The sequence below is a fragment of the Sciurus vulgaris genome, assembly GCF_902686455.1.
Source record: "Sciurus vulgaris genome assembly, chromosome: 12".
NCBI lineage: Eukaryota > Metazoa > Chordata > Mammalia > Rodentia > Sciuridae > Sciurus > Sciurus vulgaris.
Window position 1 is genome coordinate 30793409 of NC_136473.1, and position 23112 is coordinate 30816520.

The 23112-nt window shown below is 40.4% G+C and overlaps 1 protein-coding gene across 4 annotated transcripts in view; it reads left to right on the forward strand.

Moving 5' to 3' along the window:
- FAM171A1 (family with sequence similarity 171 member A1) overlaps positions 1 to 23112 on the forward strand; it is a 167405-nt gene that overhangs the window by 96873 nt on the left and 47420 nt on the right. For all 4 annotated transcript variants that reach the window (XM_079108171.1, XM_079108172.1, XM_079108173.1 and 1 more), the window contains 2 exons: positions 15362 to 15589; positions 22508 to 22600. In XM_079108171.1, coding sequence (XP_078964297.1) covers positions 22558 to 22600 — 43 coding nt within the window. In that variant the 5' untranslated portion in view covers positions 15362 to 15589; positions 22508 to 22557. The remainder of the gene's footprint in view (positions 1 to 15361; positions 15590 to 22507; positions 22601 to 23112) is intronic.

A 23112-nucleotide genomic window follows, 5' to 3' on the forward strand; every position in this document is an offset into this window, starting at 1 on the left:
GGTTGAAAATTATTAAAAAGAAACATGGGTTCAATTTTCCTCCCTCTCTTCTCCCTCCACTCTAACTAATTTATTAAAATGTTCAGTGCAAATGGATATTTTGCAGTAACACACTGGGAATATACTTGTGCTGGCAGAATGCATGTGTGTGTTCCACCTTGTGCTTATAAAATTGCAAAAGCTTGCTCAGCCTCTTTTGTCAGAAATGCTTACACTCAGCGTGGAAGTCAGTGGCCCATGTTTTAAGGAAGGCAGTAACTAAATGGGTATTGTTTGTGGGGGAGGGGCTGTGTGAGCAACCTGTGGGTGAGCCTATCAGGCTTAACAGCATTAAAAGCAGGGATATCGCTCAGAACAGATGGGTACCTGGCAACCTTCCCTTCCAGCAGCCTTTGGGTCCCCTGGGCCCTGCTGACCTGGCCTCTGCCCTCACTTCAGGACTCTCTCTCCCTCTCACCACAGAGCTAACTGCCTTCCAAGTAACTAGAGATGGAAAGGGAGGGAGACCTATAGAAGCTCCATGCTCAAACCCCAGGGATCTTCCTATGAGAAGGAGTTTGTTTTAAAGACCCACCAGTTAGGAAGAGTTTTCAGTGCAGGGTTGCAGAATCAGCCTCTCAGGCTGTGGGAACGGGGGCCAGGAGGGCTGCTGCCACTCTGCAGAGATAGACCAGGCAGGTCATGGTTCTCTGCATCCACTGCTGAGGACTTGTGGTGGGTCATAAGACCAGAGCAATTTGCAGCTCAGCTCCATCATTATTGGGGCATTTTTAACCTTTTTCAGGGCATCCTTCTCATTACTTTAAGAACATTAGCTGCTCTGCTATGTCATGAGATTACATTAAGATCAAATGAGAGAACCTGTGCGATTGTTGTTTGGAAACTCTAATATTCTCGACATATATGTCATTTTTTAAAATCACTTTTCTTTTCTTCTTAACCATCAAATTCCTCCCTTACCAATTGCTTTCTCTCAGTCCACACCCACCTCCAAGCAGACATAGCAACAGAAACTGGAAACTAGCCATTCTTTTGGTCTTTCAAGTCCAGAAAGAAAATTTTAACTATCAAGTGTCATTGGCTAGGTAAGCCCAGTTCTCATCTGCTGTCAGGCTGACTGGTCCTGTGATCCAGATACTTGAGAAAATTAGACTATAAGCATAAACATTAAGCATACCTTTTGTCTTCTTTCTTTCTAATTAAAGATTTATGTGAACATTAAGAAAGAATAATTTAATGATCACTGAAAGTTTCCTACATTAAAATATTAGCAGCATTTTACCTGTATTTTTCATGAATGATTTGCGTTTCACATTGCATAAAGGGAAGGCATAGAAAACATATGTCCCCTTCAAGCCCTAAAGCAAGGCTTTAGAACTTAGGTGGGATTCACTTCTGAATATTTTGTTTTCTGTGTGAGTTCACATTCACATTCTGTTGAGTATGTCACTTTGAACCCTAGGATGCTCAGTCAGGACTAGATGAGTACTGTGGTTTTCTTGAGGTAGTCATTAAATTGTGAATGAATGTTAAGCTTACTAGTTATTTTGGTTAATATATGTATTAAAAAATAACATAAACTTGGTTTCTGCTTGCTCCTAATTCATATTTTGTTCATGTTTAAATTATATGACCATTAATTTGTTACTCATACATTACATAATAATAAGAAATTACATAATCATAAGCAAATGCTCAGAGTATAAAGTAGAACCAGGTTTTCAACAAGGAATAGCTACTCTTGTTAAGGTTATATTTGTTTTATTATAAGTTGAAAAACTGGCAGTTATTTATGGAAATAGTGATCAAAATAGACTTTGTGAAGAAAACATATCTGAGTGTTCCATATCTCCAAAAATGCTCTGCTTTTAAAAATTAAATGTTAGCAGATGTTTATCTGTTTACAAGACTTTCTCTGAAGAACCTCCCCGTAGCATCTGTTAATGTTCATGATGAGGTAGCAGATCTGCTTCCTGACATTCCAGCTCATGCCCCTCCTAGGTAAATGCTCTGATTGTGTGCTTGGAAGTAGAACATAAAGTATTGCATGTGGATTGTATGTGTGACAGTCACTGATTTTGAAAGACTAATATGTGAATACGAACAGCTTGAGAGTGACAAAATTGTGTAGTATTTTCTAATAGTAAAGACTAAAAAGTCTCCATTTCCCCACATCGTGCCTATGTTCCTAAATAAGTGCTAAATATTTATTGACTGGTTGATTGGAAAGGAAACATCACAGTTTCAGAAGAATATTTCACATTTTTGTGGTGGTGAATATGGGAATCTTCTTCAAGACCCTTCCTGCTTTAAGATGAAATTGTTAGCTGGGCACAGTAGTGCCCCCATATAATCCAGTGACTTTGAAGACTGAGGCAGGAGGATCACAAGTTCAAGGCCAGCCTAGGCAACTTTGTGAAACCCTGTCCTGTCTTAAAATAAAAAAAGGACTGGGGATATAGCGCAATCCCCAGTACAAAAAACAAAACAAACAAAAACCAGAACCTTCCCTATTTAATCCTGTGTTCAGCCCACTGGCTGTGCTATGTGAATCTGTATGCGTTAGACCAAGGTCATGGGTTCAGCCCCCATCTGGCCCACATACATGGCATCCAACACTACCATACAAGCAAATGGAAAGTTGTCAGAATTTCCTGAAAAACAAGTCAAAGTGTTTGCACTCTTCAGGGTAGATTGAAGAGAAATATTACTCCTGGGCTAGCACCTGGAATCAGGAAATGAGGTCTTTGTGACAGTACCCTATTTATTTCCACACCCACAAAATGTAATGACCCAAAGCCCTGCAGAGGGTTCCCAGGCTCACTCCAGAGTTACTGAGTATTTTGAAAGGGCCTGTGGCATGATGGCAGTCTTGCTCTGGAAAGCTTCGTCCATCCAGCAGGAGTATTAGCCTTTATGGATATTTGCTTAGTTCAGTTTGGATGAGTAAGTGGTTATGACCTAATGGAGCGGAACTGGAATCCGGAAGAAACTCCTGGTCCTCTGGGTGCAGAGTGTCAGGTTTAAGATGCAAAGTACTGTTCTGCCCTGGTTTATGTTTTGGGTCACCCTTGAGAATCTTCACCTTGAAACTGATGGTCTTGCCAGGCAAATTGAAGAGCGCATCTAATCCTAAAAAAACTAAATAAATAACTCTGTATTGGCTAATTCTGATGATCAGATGACTTCAACAATTTTCCTCTGCACAGTTTTACTATTTTAATGTGACTTTTTAAAGAAGAACCAGAAATACTAATCCTGTCGTAGCCTCAGTGAAATACCTGCATTTACATTCATAACTTAATATTTTGTGAATCAAGTTATTTTGATAAATATGCTTTCAAGCTAGGGTCCAGCCCTGGCAAGACACGTGTGGGTTTGGCTCCTCTTGGGTAGTTCTGCATGTTAATGATTATGCTGTTGGACCCTTCCCTGGTGTAGGTGCACTTTCACTAAGAGCCACTGCCCAGCTTCTCCTTCTCTGTATTGAAAGGGGGCAGAAGGTCCAGTTTATTCTTCCTCCCCCTCTTTTCGTCCCCCACTTCATGAACATGTACCTTCAACAACCATCTCTGAACCATCCCTTTGTTCTGTAATCTCCCTCTATAGCAATCTGTCTGTATATTGCTTAAGATTAATCACTTCTCTCCTTGCTCAAAAATCTTCAGTGATCCTCTGCTGTTCAGTCTGAAATTTTTCAGTTGCTGCCCTGGTACATTTGGTTACTTTATAGAAGTCAGGTTCCTCAGGTTTCATGCCAATTGTGCTTCCCTGACCAGACATTTTCTCCTTTCACTGCCTAAATATTTTTCAATGATCTAAAATTTATTTATTCATGCAACCTAAACTTCTAGAAAGTTCTTTCTTGAAGCAAGTATAAATATCATCAGTTCTGTACCAGTACTCTACTAACAGTGTAACTACAGCCCAAAAAACCTTGAGTCTCCTACTTTTTTAAAAATAAAGATTTTATTATTATTCAGGTAATGGAGACTGACAGATCAGAGGGTAAACTGCCACTGAACAGATAGTTTGTTATAGTTCCCGGGAGGGAGGGGAAATGCCTTACCCTTTAGGGTCCATCAGGAAGCAGAGGAAGTGAAGGAAAATGTGAGCAAGAGTCTTCAGAGAGAGAGAATATGTGTGCACGTGCATGTGTGTGTGTGCGTTTCAGGAAGGAATATACGAGGCAGGTAAGCAGCCTAGGAAGGTTTAGGATTGGCTAATTTGAATAATTTCATCACCTCTGGGTCATAGCTACTGCACCCAGTTGCCTGGTTTCTCCTGGAATAATAAGGGCAGAGGAATAGTAGCTTTTAATGTAAGGACCCCAAAGGAGGTAGTTTGGGGTGTGGGTTCTGGATTTGTTGGTTGCAATGAAAACCATGCTGCCTTGGGAGGGGCAGTTCTTCCATGGTTTGCAAAGCTCCAAGATGTCAAAGCATCAAAATTACAGAATAAAGAGACATCATTAGACACCTACTCACCCTTACAGTCCCATCTCCATTATAAACTGCTGTGCAACCTTGAATGATACTTCGAGTGCCTCATCTGTAAAATGATGGCTTGAAATCATGACACATCCAAGTCCCCACTCTTTCCTCCCTATGGGGCTAAAGCTTCTGACACTTCCCACAACTTCTTCCCCATCTTGGGTTCTTTGGCTTATGTTCCAGTGGGAAGGTGCATGGTCAGCCCCAGAACTGACCCCAGTATCTATGAAGTGGGTGACTGTGTGACTCCTGCTTATAGAGGCTGGTCTGTAGCCAGCCACCCTGGGCTTCACTTTAACTTTAACCTCTTGCGTATGTGGACTTGTCTGCCTATGCTTGTGTTTCTAAATCCTTTGGCTAATGGATTCTCTTGGGGGCATACTTATTGGCCCTGCAACTTTCATAACTTTTGAGTTCTTGGTCTGAGCCAAATGTTTATTAATTGTAGAATGTACATTTTTGACCCATTTGACAGGAGATACTTAATAATGCCTTTGTGAAGGAGAACTAAAAACAGCATCCATTTCTGAAATATGGCAGACCTGTGCTGCCACTTGGAAAAATAAATCTCTGTTTTATGTGGTTGAATTAGTAATGGAGGCGGCAGTGAAAGGGTGTGTGGAAAGCTTGACTTTCAAAGCAAGAGAGGAAAATAAAAACTCCTTGTTGATATTGCTGCCAGGACATGGGCTACAAAGGTTGAAAGGTGAAAGGTTAATCCATTTGGCACAAAGTAAGAACCATTCTTAAACTATGTGAAAATTATTGTATGTTGATGTTCATTACAGAAAAAAAAATAATTAGAAACAGTACTTTACTGTTAAGTCAGATCCCACACCAAACAGATGAAGCAGGAAATTTAAATAGTATTGTGAAAAGTTTTACTTTACTTAGAAAACTCCAATAAATTGAATTTCAAAAATATTGCTGTTTATCAGGTTTTGTAACTTATAGGAGTGAGTATAGCCAACAGTATGTCCCATTAATATAGAATTTATTCAAACAAATGTAAAGAGCAGAACTGGTACTTGACTAAACAAATGCGCAATGAATTTGTGAAATGAATAGCAACTGGCACCCTAATTAGCATGTCATTTTAATTCTGCTCTTAATTACTGCTCGTGGTGACCTAAATGTGGCTTTGCAACTCAGGACTTTAAAGGGAACTACAGTGATCAGTGCTTAAAAACAAACAAAACACACACAAAAGCTTGGAGTAAAAAACTCTCAGATTCTCCTTCTTCTTGTTGTCCTTTGGGGAAGGCTGGACCCATATGGAACATTCTAGAACAACATGTTAAGCTAACAGAACAGAGTGACTGGTAGGTGGAAGTAAGTGTGGTATGAGGAGTGGGAGTGATTAGAATTTGCCAAGAGAAAAGGATAATTTGGCCCTCTCTGACAGAAAGTTATTTAAAGAATGTGAAAATCCACAGGTGGAAAGAACCTTCATAAACCAAAGGACATTAACAAACGTGGAACTGTCTTGTCTGTGTTGTTTTTCCCCCTGGGTCCCCAACCCCTTCTCCTCGACCCCTAGCCCTCTCCTTTCCTGCTTCAACCTTCCTAATTCCTGGATTCCTAAGTGATCAAGAAGAACTGTTTGAAGCCAGAGATTCTGCCCTTGTTGGAAGCTAATACACTAGCCAGGCACAGTTTTATAGATGCTGGTAGAAGACATGGTACTTCTGGGTCAGAAATAAAGGCCATTTATTCCTCATAACAGCAGTAGCAGTAGCCAGAGTATCCAACATTCTTGTTTCAGTTCCCTGAGCCCTGAGCCCTAACTCCTCCTATAAGGACAACACAAAGAGAGCCACCTGATAACTGTGCACACAGTGGTTTGCTTTACAGATGAGAAACCCTGAGTCTTGGGAACCCAAATGTATAGTAAAGAACACCTGCCCTTTGCTGTACAGGGAGATAGTAGCTCTGTCTTCCACAACTGTTAACTAAATGAACATCCTCGAAAAGATTGCGCAGAACACTAGAGCAGTCACAAGTTACTCTGGTCACAAGGTTTGCAGCAGTACAGGAGAGTCATGTACAGAAGTCTCCAAACGGTGGCTTCTGCTGTTCTTATGGCTCTCTTGTCTTTGATCAGTATGAGAGAAAACTTAAGAATTTCACAAACCAGCCAGGTTAATTTCTTCCATGTACCTTTTCAGGAGATCTTTTGTGATTTTTCTATAGATAAACTTGATAATCCTCATTTAAGAGTCAAATGTTTAGAAATAATGAGCTAACTATTTTAAAATGCCTAAAAGGGACTGGGGATATAGTTCAATGGTAGAGTGCTTACCTGGCATGCCTGAGGCCCAGGGTTCAATCCCCAGAAGGAAGGGAGGGAGGGAGGAAGGATGGAAGGAAGGGAGGGAGGGAGGGGCTAACAGTTATTAAGCCCTGTATGCCGCACCACTGAGAAGTACGCTGTATTCTCTCACTGTAGCTCTAGGGGGTTACTATGTTAAGGGGCAGAACTCACATTTCTTATCATGAGAAAACTGCTTCACAGCATTAAGCCATCAGTAGCAGAAATGACACTCAGACCGGGTCAGAAATAACTGGGTCAGAAATGACCCCAACCCAGAATGTCAGGGTCCAAAGCCTGTGCCAGGGTATACTGTTTTTCCCTTTTCCATTTTCTTTTGTTGAGAAGATTGTGGGGGATGTGGGGAGTGTTAATGGTGATTTTGAGATTTGGTTTCAACAAATAAAATTAGTGGAATGCTTGCAAGTAGGCAAAATCAGGAACACCTGAATGGACACCTTATAAACAGCATCACATTAATCCTCCACATTAATACTACAGTCTTTTCAAGGGTGATGGTGTTTGTCTTTTATGGTGGCTCAAGGAGGTTGTGAACTTGCTTGAAGCCATACAACTGACTAAATTAGGAACCTGGAAGCCAGGGCCACCCTATGTGGCCATAAAACACTCCTAGTTGTCAAGAATGTTCATACGTGGACCCTAAAGTGCCCTAAAATAGTTCAGCTTCATCTGAAACAGGAAAAAAAAAATTAATAATAGGTTCACTGTAGCTTGTTAAATCCATTTCTTTGAAAGACTGAATACATATGTGTAATCTAATCACTGCATTGACTAAACTCAGCTGCTCTGAGGGTCTTTATCTTGCTTTCATAATATTTCAAGTGCCATGGAGCTTCACACACTTGGGCCATTCATGGCCTTCCAGCAGCCTCTTCAGCTGGCTGCCTTTGTCCCTCTTCTTTTTTTTTTTTTTTTTTTATTTCTTTTTTTTTAATTTTAAAAATAATGAGTCCATTTCCTTACTACCAGCTCCCACTTAGCACTTTCTAACTGGTCCCTCCCCAGAGGGGGAAAAATGACTTTTAAAAAATCATCATCATCATTTTCCTCATCAAAGCTCAAGGCTTCTTTATTCAAAATAAATACCATGTAATTTTGCTCTCATCCTAGCCCTAGACAAAAAAAAAAAAAGAAAAGAAAAAAATGGTTATAAATGCAAATCAGCAGATATAGGTAGATCTGGAAACACACACAGACAAATGTAATTTTCCCCAGCAGGTTGCCTTGGCAACCACTCCACTAACATCTTCCAACAGACATTTGAAGCTTGGCTAAGGTGTGCACGCTAATTGTAAAGACATGCTTAATACTGTCCATTAACATAGCAGTTCCCAGATTCTTCCAAGTCCTCATAAGGGAACTTTGTGCCCTCGTGAACATTTTAAAACACCAACAACACAAGAGCATTTTTAAGTGGTTTCTTGTAGTAGTTTCCTTATAAATACGTGTGGGTCCTCTAGTTACCACTAGGTTGCACCATCAAAATTCTTCTATTCAGTAGCACAGAGTACCATGTGAAGCTGAGCAAACACATTTACCATATTTGCATTTTCATGTTATTGTCATTATGTATTTCACCATATCTGATCAAAACGAAGGTATTCTTAGGTTTATGGATTCACTTTTATGGGAGAGTTTGTAAAAGTTGAAGCCATGGTTTTAAAAAGTTTTTAGCTACATGTAGCATCATTTTGGTTTTTAATAACTGCTTCAATTCTTATTTATTTTGAACAGTCACATTCTTTTATCTCAAAATTTCCCACCAAGATAAGTAATTGTATTTTAGAATAGTACTTTAAAGCTATATCTAAGTGATTCCAGAAAGCACATAGAGAAGATTATGTCATTTTAGCCTTTTGTCCAATATGTATTTATTAAATGAGATCACAGGAACATCCTGTCATTAATTTTGCTTGTGAACTCTTGGTTGTATATGTAACTTGTACAGTTGAATCAGTAAGTCCAGCCATGGTTTTCACATTATCCCAGGATGTTTACCTAAATAATCCTTTGATTGGTTGCAAGAATGTAGCTACTTTATATTTGCTCTGACAGTATCATATACATATGGAACTAGCCCCAGAAAAACCTCATTTTGCACCAGGTACAGCAACGGAGTATGAACTTCTGCTATTGAATTGGTTTCAGTGACTTGGATAGTTCTAACAGAATCCTTTGCCAAAAAGTTGGTATTTCCTACTTCCATTATAGAGTGTTTCAAGTGAGGAAAGCAGGTGCCCTGTCTCTTGGGGAAAAAAAAAAAAAAAAACAAGAAAACTCTGTGTGTGTGTATGTAATGATTAATTGTTGTGCTTTTATGAATGTTTATTGTGTATTTCAACATTCTTGGCAACTTGGTGACATTGGTTAGAAAGTGTTCATAGGATGATCATCAATTTGATTCTCATACAAATTTCTCAGGGGAGGGGAGGGAGAGAATCCACTCCTAAATAATTACCCAGAGGTATGGTAGTGTCCCTGCCAAGACAGAATTTTATCCACCAGAGGGACCATTGGGAAGATTGAGGTGACAGAGAGGGTACATTGTTGTACAGCCTGTCAAAACAATGATGGAAAAAAAAAAAAAAGATTCTAAGCACATGTCAGTAGCAGGCTATTGGCTGCCTGCATAGATCTCTCCTTCCTAGCCGAAGCTGTAACTGTTGAGTCTGCCACATGGCTTTTCATGAGATTGGGAGTGCAAGTCAGTAGCCGAGGATGGGAGAAACACCCAAAGGCACAAAACGGCTCTCTTGTTCCTGGAGGCTGCTGTAGCAAACTTAGCTCCCGTTGGCTTTTCGGGTGAGTAGAAAATCAAATGCATGTTAAAATCTCTGAAAATTAAGAAACACATTTAAAGGAAACCTTAGCAGAGGTGGGAATTTGGTATGGGAACTTGTGACATCAGATCAGTAGAGAAGTTTAGGGCAGCTTGTGGTACCATCAAGAGCAAAACACATCTACGTGGAGGACAGCTGTACAGGGGTAATCAGGAAACCAGGATGGTTCCTGTGCCCAGCAAATATGTCTCTCTGAAGTAAGCCTGCCTTGTCTTTTCTCTTCTGGATGGCAGAGCAGGAGTCTTCGTCTTTGCAGAAGATCATACTGCTTTTAGAATTAAAAACACTCTGGGTATGGTGACACAGGCCTACAATCCCAGTGACTTGGGAGGCTAATGCAGGAGGATTGCAAGTTCAAGCCTAACCAGGCAACTTAGCAAGACTGAGTCTCAAAATTGTTATGACAAGATTGTAATAAATAACCAAGTCAATCTCGAAGCAGGGGATGGAACATATATTCACCAGCTGGTGGGCCAAGAGGCAGACTGTAAGCCTGCACTTCTCAGCCCCCTCCAGGGGTTAGAGCACACCTTTTATAGTTCAACACCACAAGTAAAGCATGTCAGTACATTAATCATAAGTGGCTGTTGCTATCATTCAAAATCACAAACACAATCATGAGATCTAAAATCATAAGCAGAAGGGGAAGTGGGTCAAAACAACCCTTGTTGAGTGTGATTTGAAGAATAGTTGCTAATGTCTAGACAATCATTCTCTGACATTCTATGCAGTTAAGGTACATTGCACAAGTACAGTGTATAAGAATTGACATGTTGTATTGCGAAATATGTTATGCTAAGCAACTGTTTTTTGGTGCAGAGGTGAGGTGTTACCATGAGAGGAGCATTTCTTACCTGAGAGGAGTCTCAGGGTAAAATGGAGTCTGTTTGGTCATTGCCCATAAAGCCTGGCCCATAACAAAATAAAAATATAAGAAAGGTTGGGGATATAGCTCAGTAGTAGAGCACCCAGTACCCCCCCACACACACACACACAAAGAAGAATAATTAAACACACATAAGGATTGCCAAATGCTTTTGTGATGCTAGGAACTGAATGTAAAGAGTCCTGGCATGTACATGTTGTAGAAGATTTTTTTTTTAGTTATATTATACATAATGTGTTAGTAAATAATATATTAATATAATAACCATATAATGTGACCTACTACATAATGTTATATGGTAAATAATATACAGGTTTTTAAAAACCATGGTATTTGCTTAGAGAACATGATTCACAAAAGATTGAAAATTTTTAAATTTCAATTTTAAAAATAAAATTGAACAGCATAAAGTATATGTGTACTTATGAGAAAATAAATTACAGAAAAGCTCTAGTGGAACAATGTGCATCCCAATTTCATTAGATCACAGAGTAGACAAACCTTGTATGTTTGTAAGAAAAATAAAGCAAGTGGATAGAAATCTGCCCCTTCACAGGTGTCTTAGAATTGGGCTTTTTGTGACTGTATAAAGACATGAGAATTCCATGCACATTCTGCTATTGTAAATTTCTAGAAATGCGGGGCAGAATCTCTTAGAGCACAGGTCTATAACATTTTTAAAATAGCCTCTCATTTGGAAAATGTTTTTAAGTGATCAAGTGATCTTTATTGTTTCATTTAAGAGATAAAAAGCCATTGTAGCTCCCTTAAATTGGGGTTAAATATAGATAATGATAGTGCTGGAGGCTAAGTATGCTGACTTCCTTTCCAGCTGCTGCCCTGGTGTCAGGCAGCCCCAAAGCTCCGGGCAACTTAACATCAGAGCCCTGTTTGCTGTGCCTGGGGGAAATGGACTCTGTCAGGCCCTTACGACTAACCCAGAAAACACTGGGTTCCCCACGAGGGTGGGTTGCTGTGGAAACCAACAGCTCTAAAAGCTAAAGGAAAGGAAAAATTAAAATCCCACGACAAAGGCCAATTTGAGGAAATATAAAAGAGAACACAAAACACTCAGAGGAAGCTAAAAACTTCACAGAATAAACCCAAACAACAACAGTTCAAGTCCACAGACATCCTCACCTTCCCTTCAGAGATAAAGTTTGTTAGAAGAGATGTGAGAGTTGAGAAGTATAGGCTATTCAAAAAGCAGGTGAATATTGTGCTTTTATATCTGTTCCCAGTGGAACATCACAAAGAGTTTTCTGTTCTGGAATATTCCATGTTAGCACATAGTTTTAAGAGAGACAGAGGGTGTTTGTTCTGGAGTTTGGATGAGAAGTTATAAAAAAAGATGCCTTCTGATATTAAAAGTAACTGAAGGTGTTCAATATTACTTGAAGATGAGGAGCAGCAGGAAAACCCAGGCCTGCTTTATTTGTGGCCCTGTCGTCAGGCAGTTTCGTCAAACCCTAACTGGGGGAGTCTTCCATGTACCATAATTCTGTCCTCTTGTCCCTGCAATTATGTTTGTTCTTTACTTGCTACTTAGAGGTCCCTTCTTCTAAGCCAACAATTTGAAACAGTCTTGTTGCATTTAGTTCTAAATCTGTGGCAGTTAGAAAGGAAATGACTAAAAGATAATACCGGACTAAGAGATAATGTTTAGTTTTCTACCCACAAAGCAGATGCTCTTTGTACTACTTAAAATGGACTAGTTTGTACCTATAGAGCCAAAGTTCTTGCAATTGCCAAGAGCAAGGGAGCTCTGAATCACACTACAGGAAGAATTCCTGAGTGCTTGCTGCTTCCTTCTTGGCTCTGCCACTGGCTGATGAAAATTCGAGACCACTCTAGAGGCGATGACTGAATTCCTAATCATGAAGTAATTCACAGAGTAACTGTGTAGCAAGAAAAGACCTGAGCTCCACCCCCCCAGGGGGTCCACCCACGGTGGGCAGGCATGCAGGGTAGACTCCATGAGGGATGCTGACCAAGAATGAAGGCCAGGGCTGGAGGAGAACTGGCAGATGCAGTTTCAAGGACATGGTCCAGCCTTGTAAAGTCATGCCAAGATGGCAAAAGACTCATGAAGAGCAAACAACATTGCCCATATTAGCTGGTTTAAGGAGAAGGATGTTCATTAAAGCTTTTAGGTGACTCGGAATTTGAGGGAGGACAGAGCTAGAAGCCAGAACAATACCAGAGCCATACATGAGGGACTGTTCACATGACACTTTTGCTGTCCCCAAACCAGATGCCTAGTCCAAGGTAACTTCGGTCAGAAAAAGCACCTGCTTCTTGATGATACTGTCTTCCAAATCAGAATCTAGCATGAAGACATCAGACTAGCAGAGCCAAAGTCCATTCCTTCTCCATCTTAGCTACTAAGGAGGCTGGGAACATGGGTTTCTGGAACTCATAGAAATATCCTCAAATGGAAGAAGTCTTTGAAAAGATGCCCAGGCATCCACAGGACTCATCTGCTATGCCTCCTGTCCTAGTCTCGGCCTCATTTGTCATGTCTTCCAGGAAGCATTCCCCACTGAACCCGTAACCCATAATCAGGGTCAGTCTGTGTACAGCTCCTTCCCAGAAAGCCACGTCCATACCATTGGAGAAGTGGTCCTGCCACACCCTTTTGTAAATCTCTGGATGGTCACCCCCACCTCAGTGGATGCTTTCAGATCTTTGTTGTTTTCTCTTGGTTTTGCACACAAACTCCAGATCTCATTAGCCTCTTCTTTGCTGTATTTTATATATTGACCAACCCTGTTTCATCCTTTTCTCTCTCTGGTACCCACATGGCCACGCATTCTCCCCATCGAAAACTGTCAACTCTAAAAATGAAGCCATATATCTTTTTCTTTTGTTATATATCTCCCATAGCACCTAGCATCAAGCTAAGCTTACAATAGTTGATTAATAAATATTTTCTAAGTACAGTTCATAAGTTATCTGAATTGATCAGTGCTTTTCAAATGGATTTTAGTAGTAACTACTTAAAAATAGTGAAGAAGAAATAAATGAAAGAGGGACACTTAGACTATGTTCCAGTAAAACTTAATGGGAAAATGTACATCCACAAGACTGGGATCCTAATTAGAATAAGATAAATTTCATGTTTGTATAAATATGTCAAAATAGATTCTACTATCATGTAGAACTAAAAAGAACAAATAAATAAAAACTTCATGGACACTGAAATTAAAATTCAAGATCATTCTTTTGATATTTTTCAGTCATTTAAAAGTATAAAAATTATTCTTGGTTTATGGACCATTCAGAAACAAGCCATGGACCACATTCAGCTTGAGGGTTGGGCTACAGTTGCTCACCCCTCCTACAGATGATGGGAGGGGAACAACTAAAAGGGTTCAAGGTCAGTTCAGTATTTAGATAACTCCCTCTGTTTTCAGTGGAACTTTGAAGCTCAGGTCTGAAGATGGGGGAAATTTTGCTAAAGAGTCTGGACTATAGTGAGGGCTTGAAATAGAGCAATGTTAACAGAGGCAAAGGAAGGACCTGCTTCTGGATGTGTATTTTGGAATCAAAATCAGCAGAACTTGGTGACAGATGTGCAGGGTAAGGAGTGAAAGAATGATGTCCCAGTTTTGGTGTAATAACAACTGCCCCAGCTCAGTAGGATCCTGCAACTCTCACTGACCACAAAGAAACACCGTGTATCTTAACATGTTTAGGTCTGGGGTCATTTTTAGGCTCTTCTTTTTATCCGTAAAAGACTAGTGTTAGTAGTGCCTCACCTGGTCTGGTTTCTTCTTTGGTTGTCTTAGTAGTAATAATTTTGTTTGCTGTTGAATAGATAGTCTCAGTGTTGCTCTAATTAAAATGATACCCCGTGGTCTGTAAGACTTACCCAACCACTGACACTTTTCCCTGATCTGTCATGCCAAAAGAAGGTGCTAAGTAATTTCTTCCAAAGTATATAATTGCAGAACATAAACTAGGCTCCCCATATTAGAAGAAATTCAAGTGGTACAATCTAGGACTGATTAGAGTTTATTTCATGAATAAACTTTCTCTGTTTATTCATGAATCCTGTTTTGCAAATCTTGGTGGTTTTTGCCTTCTCAGCAAACATTAAAGGGAGAGTTGAAACCTAATCCCAATTGTTAGTAAATGTTACATTACCATAAAATTACATAAATCATCAATGAAGCCCTACAAAGCTCTTCCCACTTGCCCTCTTCCAGAAGATTTTGCCATGTGAATATTATGAAAATGAGTTTATGTTATAATTTAACCTCCTATTTGGGGACATGGGAGACCAAGTTCAGTGAGAAACTGTGTAGTGTGGTATACCTTCTGCAAGTCTGCCTGAAGACACTGATATGATTGGAGAACTGACTCAATGTATCATATACATCGCATCCTTGATTTTCATGTTGATTTTATTCTGCACCAACCATGTATGTCCCTTCTGTAGTGACCAGAGTCCTGTTGGGGCTGTTTTCCAACAATGCTAGAAAGAATGAAAGACTATTGTGTTTGTTGTCCAGCATGTTGAAGGGATAAAACTTGTCTCTCAGTTATCTGTTGGAGTAAGCAGGAAGGAGTAAAGAAGAAAACTGTGTATGACAGGCAGTGACTTTGAAGAAAGTAGGAAATTATTTAATATAAAAAGGGGACCTCTGAGAAGAAACCATCACCAGTCAACATGACCCACACTGAAGATGTTGACCTAGATTTTCTTACCATGGCTGCCTTCCACCTCTTAGCACAGCTATGGCAGAATTGCTGTTGCTGTTTCTTAATTCACAACAGCTGTTCTCTTTGCTGCTTCTGCTTCCAGAAGTCACACTAAAGGTGCACGTCAGTGACGCCAGTACCCACCAGCCTATCGCAGATGCGCTTATTGAGATCTTCGCCAACCAGGTCTCCATTGCCTCTGGCACGTCAGGGACAGATGGTGTCGCCTTCGTCAAGTTCCAGTACAAGCTGGGCAGTCAGTTGATCGTCACAGCCACAAAGCATGCCTATGTGCCAAACTCTGCCCCGTGGAAGCCAATCCGATTACCTGGTAAGGCATTCTTAATCTTTCTCTAAAACAGACTTCATGGTATTGGCAAATGATGATGGAGTTGGAACAGAAAAGGTTTTGAAGGTGTAAGTCAGACAGTCAGTAAAACCTGTGTGTCTGTTTTCTGCTTACTGTGTCACACACGCACAGTGGACTCAGAAGCTTGAGCATTTCTGCTCATCTCCCCACCCTCACTTTGCACCATGACAACTAGTAGGACAAGGTGTGTGGCCATGCTTTAGTGTACAATGCCCTCATCTGCTTCCAGGGCCTTCTTCCTCCGCTGTGACACCAGAGACCCAAGTGCAAGGATGTCCAATGGGTGCAAGGCCTTAAGAGACTGTGTTTCTTTCCCCTTTCCTGCTGGTCACCCTACAGAACAGAGTGTCCACTGCCAGGAGCAGCTTCAGCTCAGTGTAGGGTAGGTGGGGAGTGGAAGCTGCTGGACCTTGACCTGACCTCAGGTTTCACCTGGGACCCAGATCATACTGCCTATTGGCACTCAGACTGCTGAGTGGTGAGGCTGGGGCTGAGAGTCGTGACAGCACAGGCTTTAGAAACCGACCATCTTGGGCTCTAGAGTCCTTTCTATAGTGGAGACCTCTAGCTTCCATGCCAATGTCTGTAAAATGGAGCTAAGACTACCTTGTGGACTAGTTCTGGCTGAAAATTAGTCACCACAGGTAAACTACCCTAGTGTGCCCAGCACAGCAGGTGGTCAGGATGTGTGCAGCATTGAGGGCAGTGCTAGGAAGACTACCTGAGTTAGTGCTCAGCTCTGTCCTGTACCATAGCCAGACTCACTCCTGCAGGGACCCTGCTGCCCCTGAGGATATGTGGCCACACCTAGAAGTGCTTTTTCTCTGTTTGATAAAGCTCCAGTGTCTACTCAAATTCATAAGATGCTTTGTATTTCAATTTACTTTTTATAAAGTTCCTATTGCCTACCATGCACTGCCCTGGGCACCAGACCTGGATCTTGGCCTAGAGAGTTTCTAGTTCAGTTTTGAAGTCAACCCTCGAAATGATTTCCATCACATTAGTAAGGACTCTCCAGACAGACAGAACTGATAGTATAGCTAAAAAGAGAGAGGGACGAAGGGGCTTACTAGGGAAATGGCTTTACCTGATTATGGAGGCCATTTTATACTGGAGAATCAGGGAATCCTATAATGTGACTCAGTCGAGGTCCAAAGGTCCCAGAATCAAGGACCCCAGTGTGTAAGGCTCAGTCTGAGATAAAGGGCCGAGAGCCCAGGGGCCACTGGTATGAGCCCCCAAATATAAAAGTCAGAGAACCTGGAGTTCTGACCTCCAAGGGCAGACGAAGAAGGGCATCCCAACTCCAAAAGAGAGTGAGCAAGAATTTGCCTTTCCTCCACTTTTAGTTCTATCTGGGCCCCCCACCCAATTACATGATGCCTCCCCCTACACACATACTGAAAGCAGATCTTCCCCAGACCACTCACTCATGGGCCAAGATGACTGAGCCCAAGCATTGTAACCAAATGCCAAACCACCTGGGTTTTCCTTTAGCAGAATAGGTCTGTGCTCAGTGTCAACAGAAGCTTTTAAAATAAATAATGCTTTGGTGGAGAATAATTAATACTTTTCCACTTGTCTTGGCAAGTTGATATACAAAGTTAGCCATCATGCTCGGATAAACTTTTGTACAGACACCCATGTGGGATGCCCGGAGAGGAGGCTTAACCAGTGCAAGGGAGTGAACTGGGCTTCCTGGAGGAGATAACAGGGTGCTGACCCTTGAGGTTAATAGATACCAGCAGCAAAAAGTAATGATAGATTCATCTTTGAGATTTTGTTAAATTTACAAATTAAGTTACACAATAATATGGTCCTTCTATTTGTAGAAAGCCTATTTTTTTTTTTTGCTTCAGTGGAATTTTAATTTTAATTTTTAGTAGGTCTCACATTTTTATTGACAAACATTAATATATTTTTGTTACTGTTATATATGAAATCTTTTCTTCTAGTAAATCTTCTAAAAGATTGTTTGAAAATATGTAAACTACTGCTTTTTGTATGTAGATTTTGTACTTGGTAATCTAAATGAGCTATCTTACTATTTGTAGTAGCTATTAATAAAATATCTTAAATCTAAAAAATAAAAACAAAAAAAATAAAATTTGCATGGAAAAAAAAGGGTTGGTAGAAACAGAGAGACAGGACTCAGCCATTCAATCTGGGGAGGCTGCCTTGGGAATCTGTATTTTAACAAGCAATCTTATCACTGCCACCACTAGATACTTTATGTATAAAAACATTCACTAAGGTTTGAGATCACTGCTGTATTAGTTATGGAACATGAATTTGATGTCAATACAATCAAGGAGGTTGTTTAGGAAAATTTAAGAGAAAAATGGACAGACCAGAGAAATATTTAGCAGGCAACGTCATTGGAAGGCCTTGGAGAATGGATGGAAAAGAGGTAAAGTCATGAGTTGAACCCAGATATCTGTCTAGTGAAAACTGGACGGGACCTTCAAGGGCAGGTCATAGGCTTGGAAGACCACACCCTCCAGGTGCAAGCAGAAGTGGATGGAGGCCTTAAAAGACATCAAGGAAACGGGAATTGAGGATCGGGTGTTGGAGTGGTGACTGATGATAAGCTTAGTGTATTGTATATTTGGTTAAATTGCATCTGGGACACCAAGTGAGCATAACCGGCCTTCAGTTTGAAATGCATTTGGGGTTCAAGAGAGAGGTTTGGGCTGGAAGTTTAGTTTGGAATCATCAGGAGTGTCAAGATGAGAGTCAAAACTATGAGCTGCACCAGAGAATGGGGAACAGTGGGCCTGGGACAGAACCCTGGACAGTCAACAAAAGAGGAAAGGATGTATTTGTTAGGTTCCATCTCAAAACAAACACACACAGTTGACTTCATTATTTTCTATATTGAGAAGACACTAGAAATAATCCAGGGGAAATTTAGACAGGATCTGCCTGTGTAAGGTGAACAGCCACATAGATAGAGTACAGTCAATTGGAAGTTCTAGTCTATAAAGTCACCTCAAAGATGGGAGTTAGCAGATGCTAAACCAGTACTATGAGGGAAGCACAGGGTAAGTTTGTTCCTGGAAGCCTCTGTGCTCAACAATGTTTTCATCAGCTGAGCAGTACATAACTTCAAGGTATTTGTGTTTTTGTTTAAAAATACCTCATTTAATATTTGCTGTTGACTTGTGAACTTTGTACTCATGGCCCATAGCACTGTAGCCCACGGCCAAACCAAGCTTATGTGTCGCACACATTTTCTCTGTAAGGCATATCACAGCCTCTCTCACTAAGGAACACAGACAGCACTTCAGCATTATGCTCAGGGGCCATTTTCAGTATTGAAATCATCAAGAGAAAGCAAAAAAAAAAAAAAAAATGTGAAAAGCTTAGCAGCTAAATAAATGGAGAAAAGGACACACATAGAGATCAGAGCAAAAACAAGATGCAGAGTGTCCAGTGTCTTCCCTGGAAATGTGTGCATCAGGAGACTCACATTTTGGCTGTTCTTTCCATAGGCAGGTAAAGCACTAAGGGTATCAATTTTGAAGTGACAAATTTTAGCAAGCAGGCACATTTGCAGATATGGAATCCATAAATAATGAAAATCAACTGTGCTCTAATTATATTAATTTTGACTATGTTAACAGATGATCCTTTGAGGAAAAAGAAACCATTTCCATAATATCCATTTTCTTAAATGAGTCAAGTAATGGCAACAATGTAGTTTAATTGAAAGAGTTTTGGATGAAACATAAAGACACCTGAGTATCAGGCCTGCCTACCTGCCTTGCTGACCCCACATAGCTTGGACCCATCAAGAGTTTCTGAGCCTATTTCTTAGTTCTAAAATGAAATTGAATAGACTGAATAATTTCCAAGCACCTCCCCGGGTCTTTGATTATTTTATTTTGCTTGGCTTTTCAACATAATAAAGATGCTCTTAACTGGAATGACACAGGAAGCAACCAAAATTTAGATGGGCCTCTTGTAAAAGAAAGTAGAGTAAATTATTGATTTTGTCACATTTTTGGGGGTCAGGTCATGACACTTTTGGTATTTCAGATAATTGGACAAGGAAGAGAGAAGAACTGGGAGAGCCTCTTCTAAGTAAATGAAAAAAATCAAAACTAATAAATATTTTCTATACTGTGCATGCACACAGTATTTTAGTTTGCATGAGCACCCTTATGAGATCTTGGAATGAATTTCTTTTTTCATCCTTGACATTAGCTCCTGGGGGATGTGTTGGGTTTTTTTCCCTTTCATAGAAGCAGGTATAAATTGGGGATGAGGGAGACCAGCATAAAGCAAGCACTCTTTACCTTTGACCAACAAGAAAGCATAAATTTAGCTAAATAAAAATATAATCCATCATAAAGACTGATACTCTGCATCTTTAAAATTGTTTCCTTTTCAATAGTCACCGCCTCAGGCAAGAGCTTTTACAGTGATCTAGGACTGTTGCTGTAGCCTCTGGCCAGGTTAATCTGCTCCCTTGAAACCACCCACTACATTGCCGAGCACTGTGTCTTAAAATGCTTGTGTGTGGTTATGTTATACACCAACCTAAAATCCTTGGGTGGCAGCAGATGGGTGTAAAGATGGTGTGCAGAGCCTTCTCCCCTGACCACTGCTCTCTGACCTGCCTTATGGTCTGGCTGCCCTGGACAGTTGTCATTCCTTAAAAGAGTCTGGCCTTTCTGTTTGTCCGAGCTGTTATTCCTTTAGCATAACTTAATTGACAAGCTTGTCTTTTGTCTTTAAAGCCCACCTGGGAATGTTTTCTGTTTCAGAAGTCTTCCTGCCTCTTCCAGGTGGAGTTAGATGCTACAGGGTTAGTGTTAGAGATTAAAATAAAGAAGATTTTATCATCTCAGGGCCCCTCCTGCCAATGGAACCACCCGTGGTCAGGCAGGCAGGCAGAGGCAGGAGCTCTCGAAACCCTTTGCTGTAGCAGTTTCTTCTCGTTCTTCCTCCCTAACCATGTCTGACTTTGAATTGAGACCAGTTCTTTTTTCTTTATCTTTTCTTTATGTTTGGGATGTAATGTGCCATCTATGCAGCCATCACATCACCCCTGAATTTCTAGTCTTTTTCACCCCCACCTGGAATCCCACCCCATCAGCACTGCCTTGCTATTCCCCACCCCTTCCAGCACCTGGCAACACTCATTTGCCTTCTGTCTCTTGGATTTGCCTTTCTGGACATTGCATATCAATGGAATCAGACAGTACATGGCCTTTGTGCCTGGCATGTCTCACTTGGATTCATGTTTGCAAGGTCCACCCATGTTCTAGCATGTCCACACTACATTCCTGTTTGTGGATGAATAATATTCCCTTATATATGTATACCGCACTTAATTTTTTCTGTTCATCAGTTGACCAACATTTACCTGGGTTGTTTCCATTTTTTTGCTATCATGAGAAATACTGTGTGAACATTCATGTGCAAGTTTGTATGTGTGTGTTCAGGATGTAGCTCAGTGGTAGAGCAGAGCACTTGCCTAGGATGTGCATGGCCATGGGTTCAATCCCTAGTACCACAAAAAAAAAATAAATTTCTGTGTGAACATATTTTGGTCTCTTGGGTATATACTCACAAGTGGAATTATGGAGTCATATCATCATTCTGATCATGGCACATGCCACACTGTGTTTATTGTATAGCTATTTACTGTGTCCTAATCTTCCTCTGCTGCATAATTCTTGAAGGTACTCCCTTCCTCATTTATCTGCCCCACCTAGGAGCTAGCACTGGACCTTGCACATAGTAGCAACTAAATAAATTGCCTTTGTAGGGGGTAAGAGAGAAAAGAGGACACATCCAAGGCCAGGTTAGTGGTCCCCAATGGCACTATTAAGAACCCATACTGGGCTGGGGAGATAGTTCAGTCGGTAAAGTACTTGCCTTGTAAGCACGAGGCCCTGGGTTCAATCCCCAGTACCGCAAAAAAAAATAAAAATAAAAAAAAATAAAGAACCCATACTGTTAAGTCACTGATCTTTCTAGTTCCTGATATTTTCATAGAAAGTCATGTTACCTCTCTCAGCCTCACTTTCCTCTTCTCTTGACTTAATGTGGACAGGGTAAAGTCCAAGGGTCCTTCTAAAGCTTGAGTCTATGTGCATAGAGGTTGAGGACAGACTCCAGAGTTCAAGTCCTGGCTTCTGTTCTTATAAGCTAGGTAATGAAGGGCTGGTTATTTCCTCACCTTTAAGCCAATTCTCTTACCTGTAAAATAGATGTGTCAATAATAGCTAATAACACTTCAGAGAGGTGTTTTGATATTTAGTAGATAAATGGCCAAAACCAAAGGATTTAGAATAGTGTCTGTATGTTATAAGGGCTTTGGAATGTTAGTGATTAGTATTATTCTAAAATGTAGGGTTTTTTTCTTATATCTGTACATTCTACCCAGAAATGTAGAGACTTCATGAAAATTTTTTTGAAAATCCAGGTACTCAAACAATAATTTTTAAATGACATAGTTCTATCATGTTATTAGTTTCCAGAATGGGGGCAAATATTTTACCATGAGGCACACATAATCTAAATACAAGTTTAATTTTTTTCTTAATATCTAACATTATGTATTCTACATTTATATAGTGTATGCATTAAGCTTTTAATATACTCCTAGTGTGAAGAGGCTGTTACTTTACTAAAAACTGGTAACAAAATTTTTCTTTTGACCATTGTAGGGCAAGCAGTTTGTATATAAGAGATTGCAATAATACTCTTGTGGTATTTTGAAGGGCTTTCACTGATCATCTTGAAAATCAGTATTATTGATTGATTTGACATCAGAATTAAAAGAATAAAGAGTACCCAGAAAATTAGAGTGGGCCTTTGAATTTGAATGTCATAATAAATTCATGTCCATTTTTGTTCCTGCAGTATTTTCTTCGCTAAGCCTTGGCCTGCTTCCAGAACGATCTGCTACTCTAATGGTCTATGAAGATGTTGTCCAAATAGTATCAGGATTCCAAGGTAGGTGTAATATTTTAAAAGGGAAGCAACAGTAACTTTGGGGCTGACTACTAAAATCTCATGATAGAAATTAATTTATCCGCAGCTGGGACGTAACATGTTTTGTCCCTATGAGGTTACAACACATCTAAATTTTGGTTAAACTATCAGTTGACTGTAATCTCATTTCTGTCAGACCCATCCTTCAAGTATATGAAGGGAAAAAGGGGACTGTTCTGCTCTGCCCCTGCCATCTTCTCTTCTTTCCCAAGGAGAGACTGTTCATTTTGCCTGGGTCACAGTACAGGGCAGACCTGGCTGCATTTACTAGTGGGCTGTTCAATCTCAAAAGCTCATCCATATCTGAATGTTGCTTTTTCCTCTCTCTCACCCCTTGTAAGCCCCAGAGTCGTTATTGCCCTCTTCTTTGTCCTCCACAGCCATTTTGACACTTGTTGATCTGCATTTCCTACAGGAGAAAACGTGTCATTCCTAACCTTTCCCTCTGTCCTTAGTGAGGTATTTGGGACCCA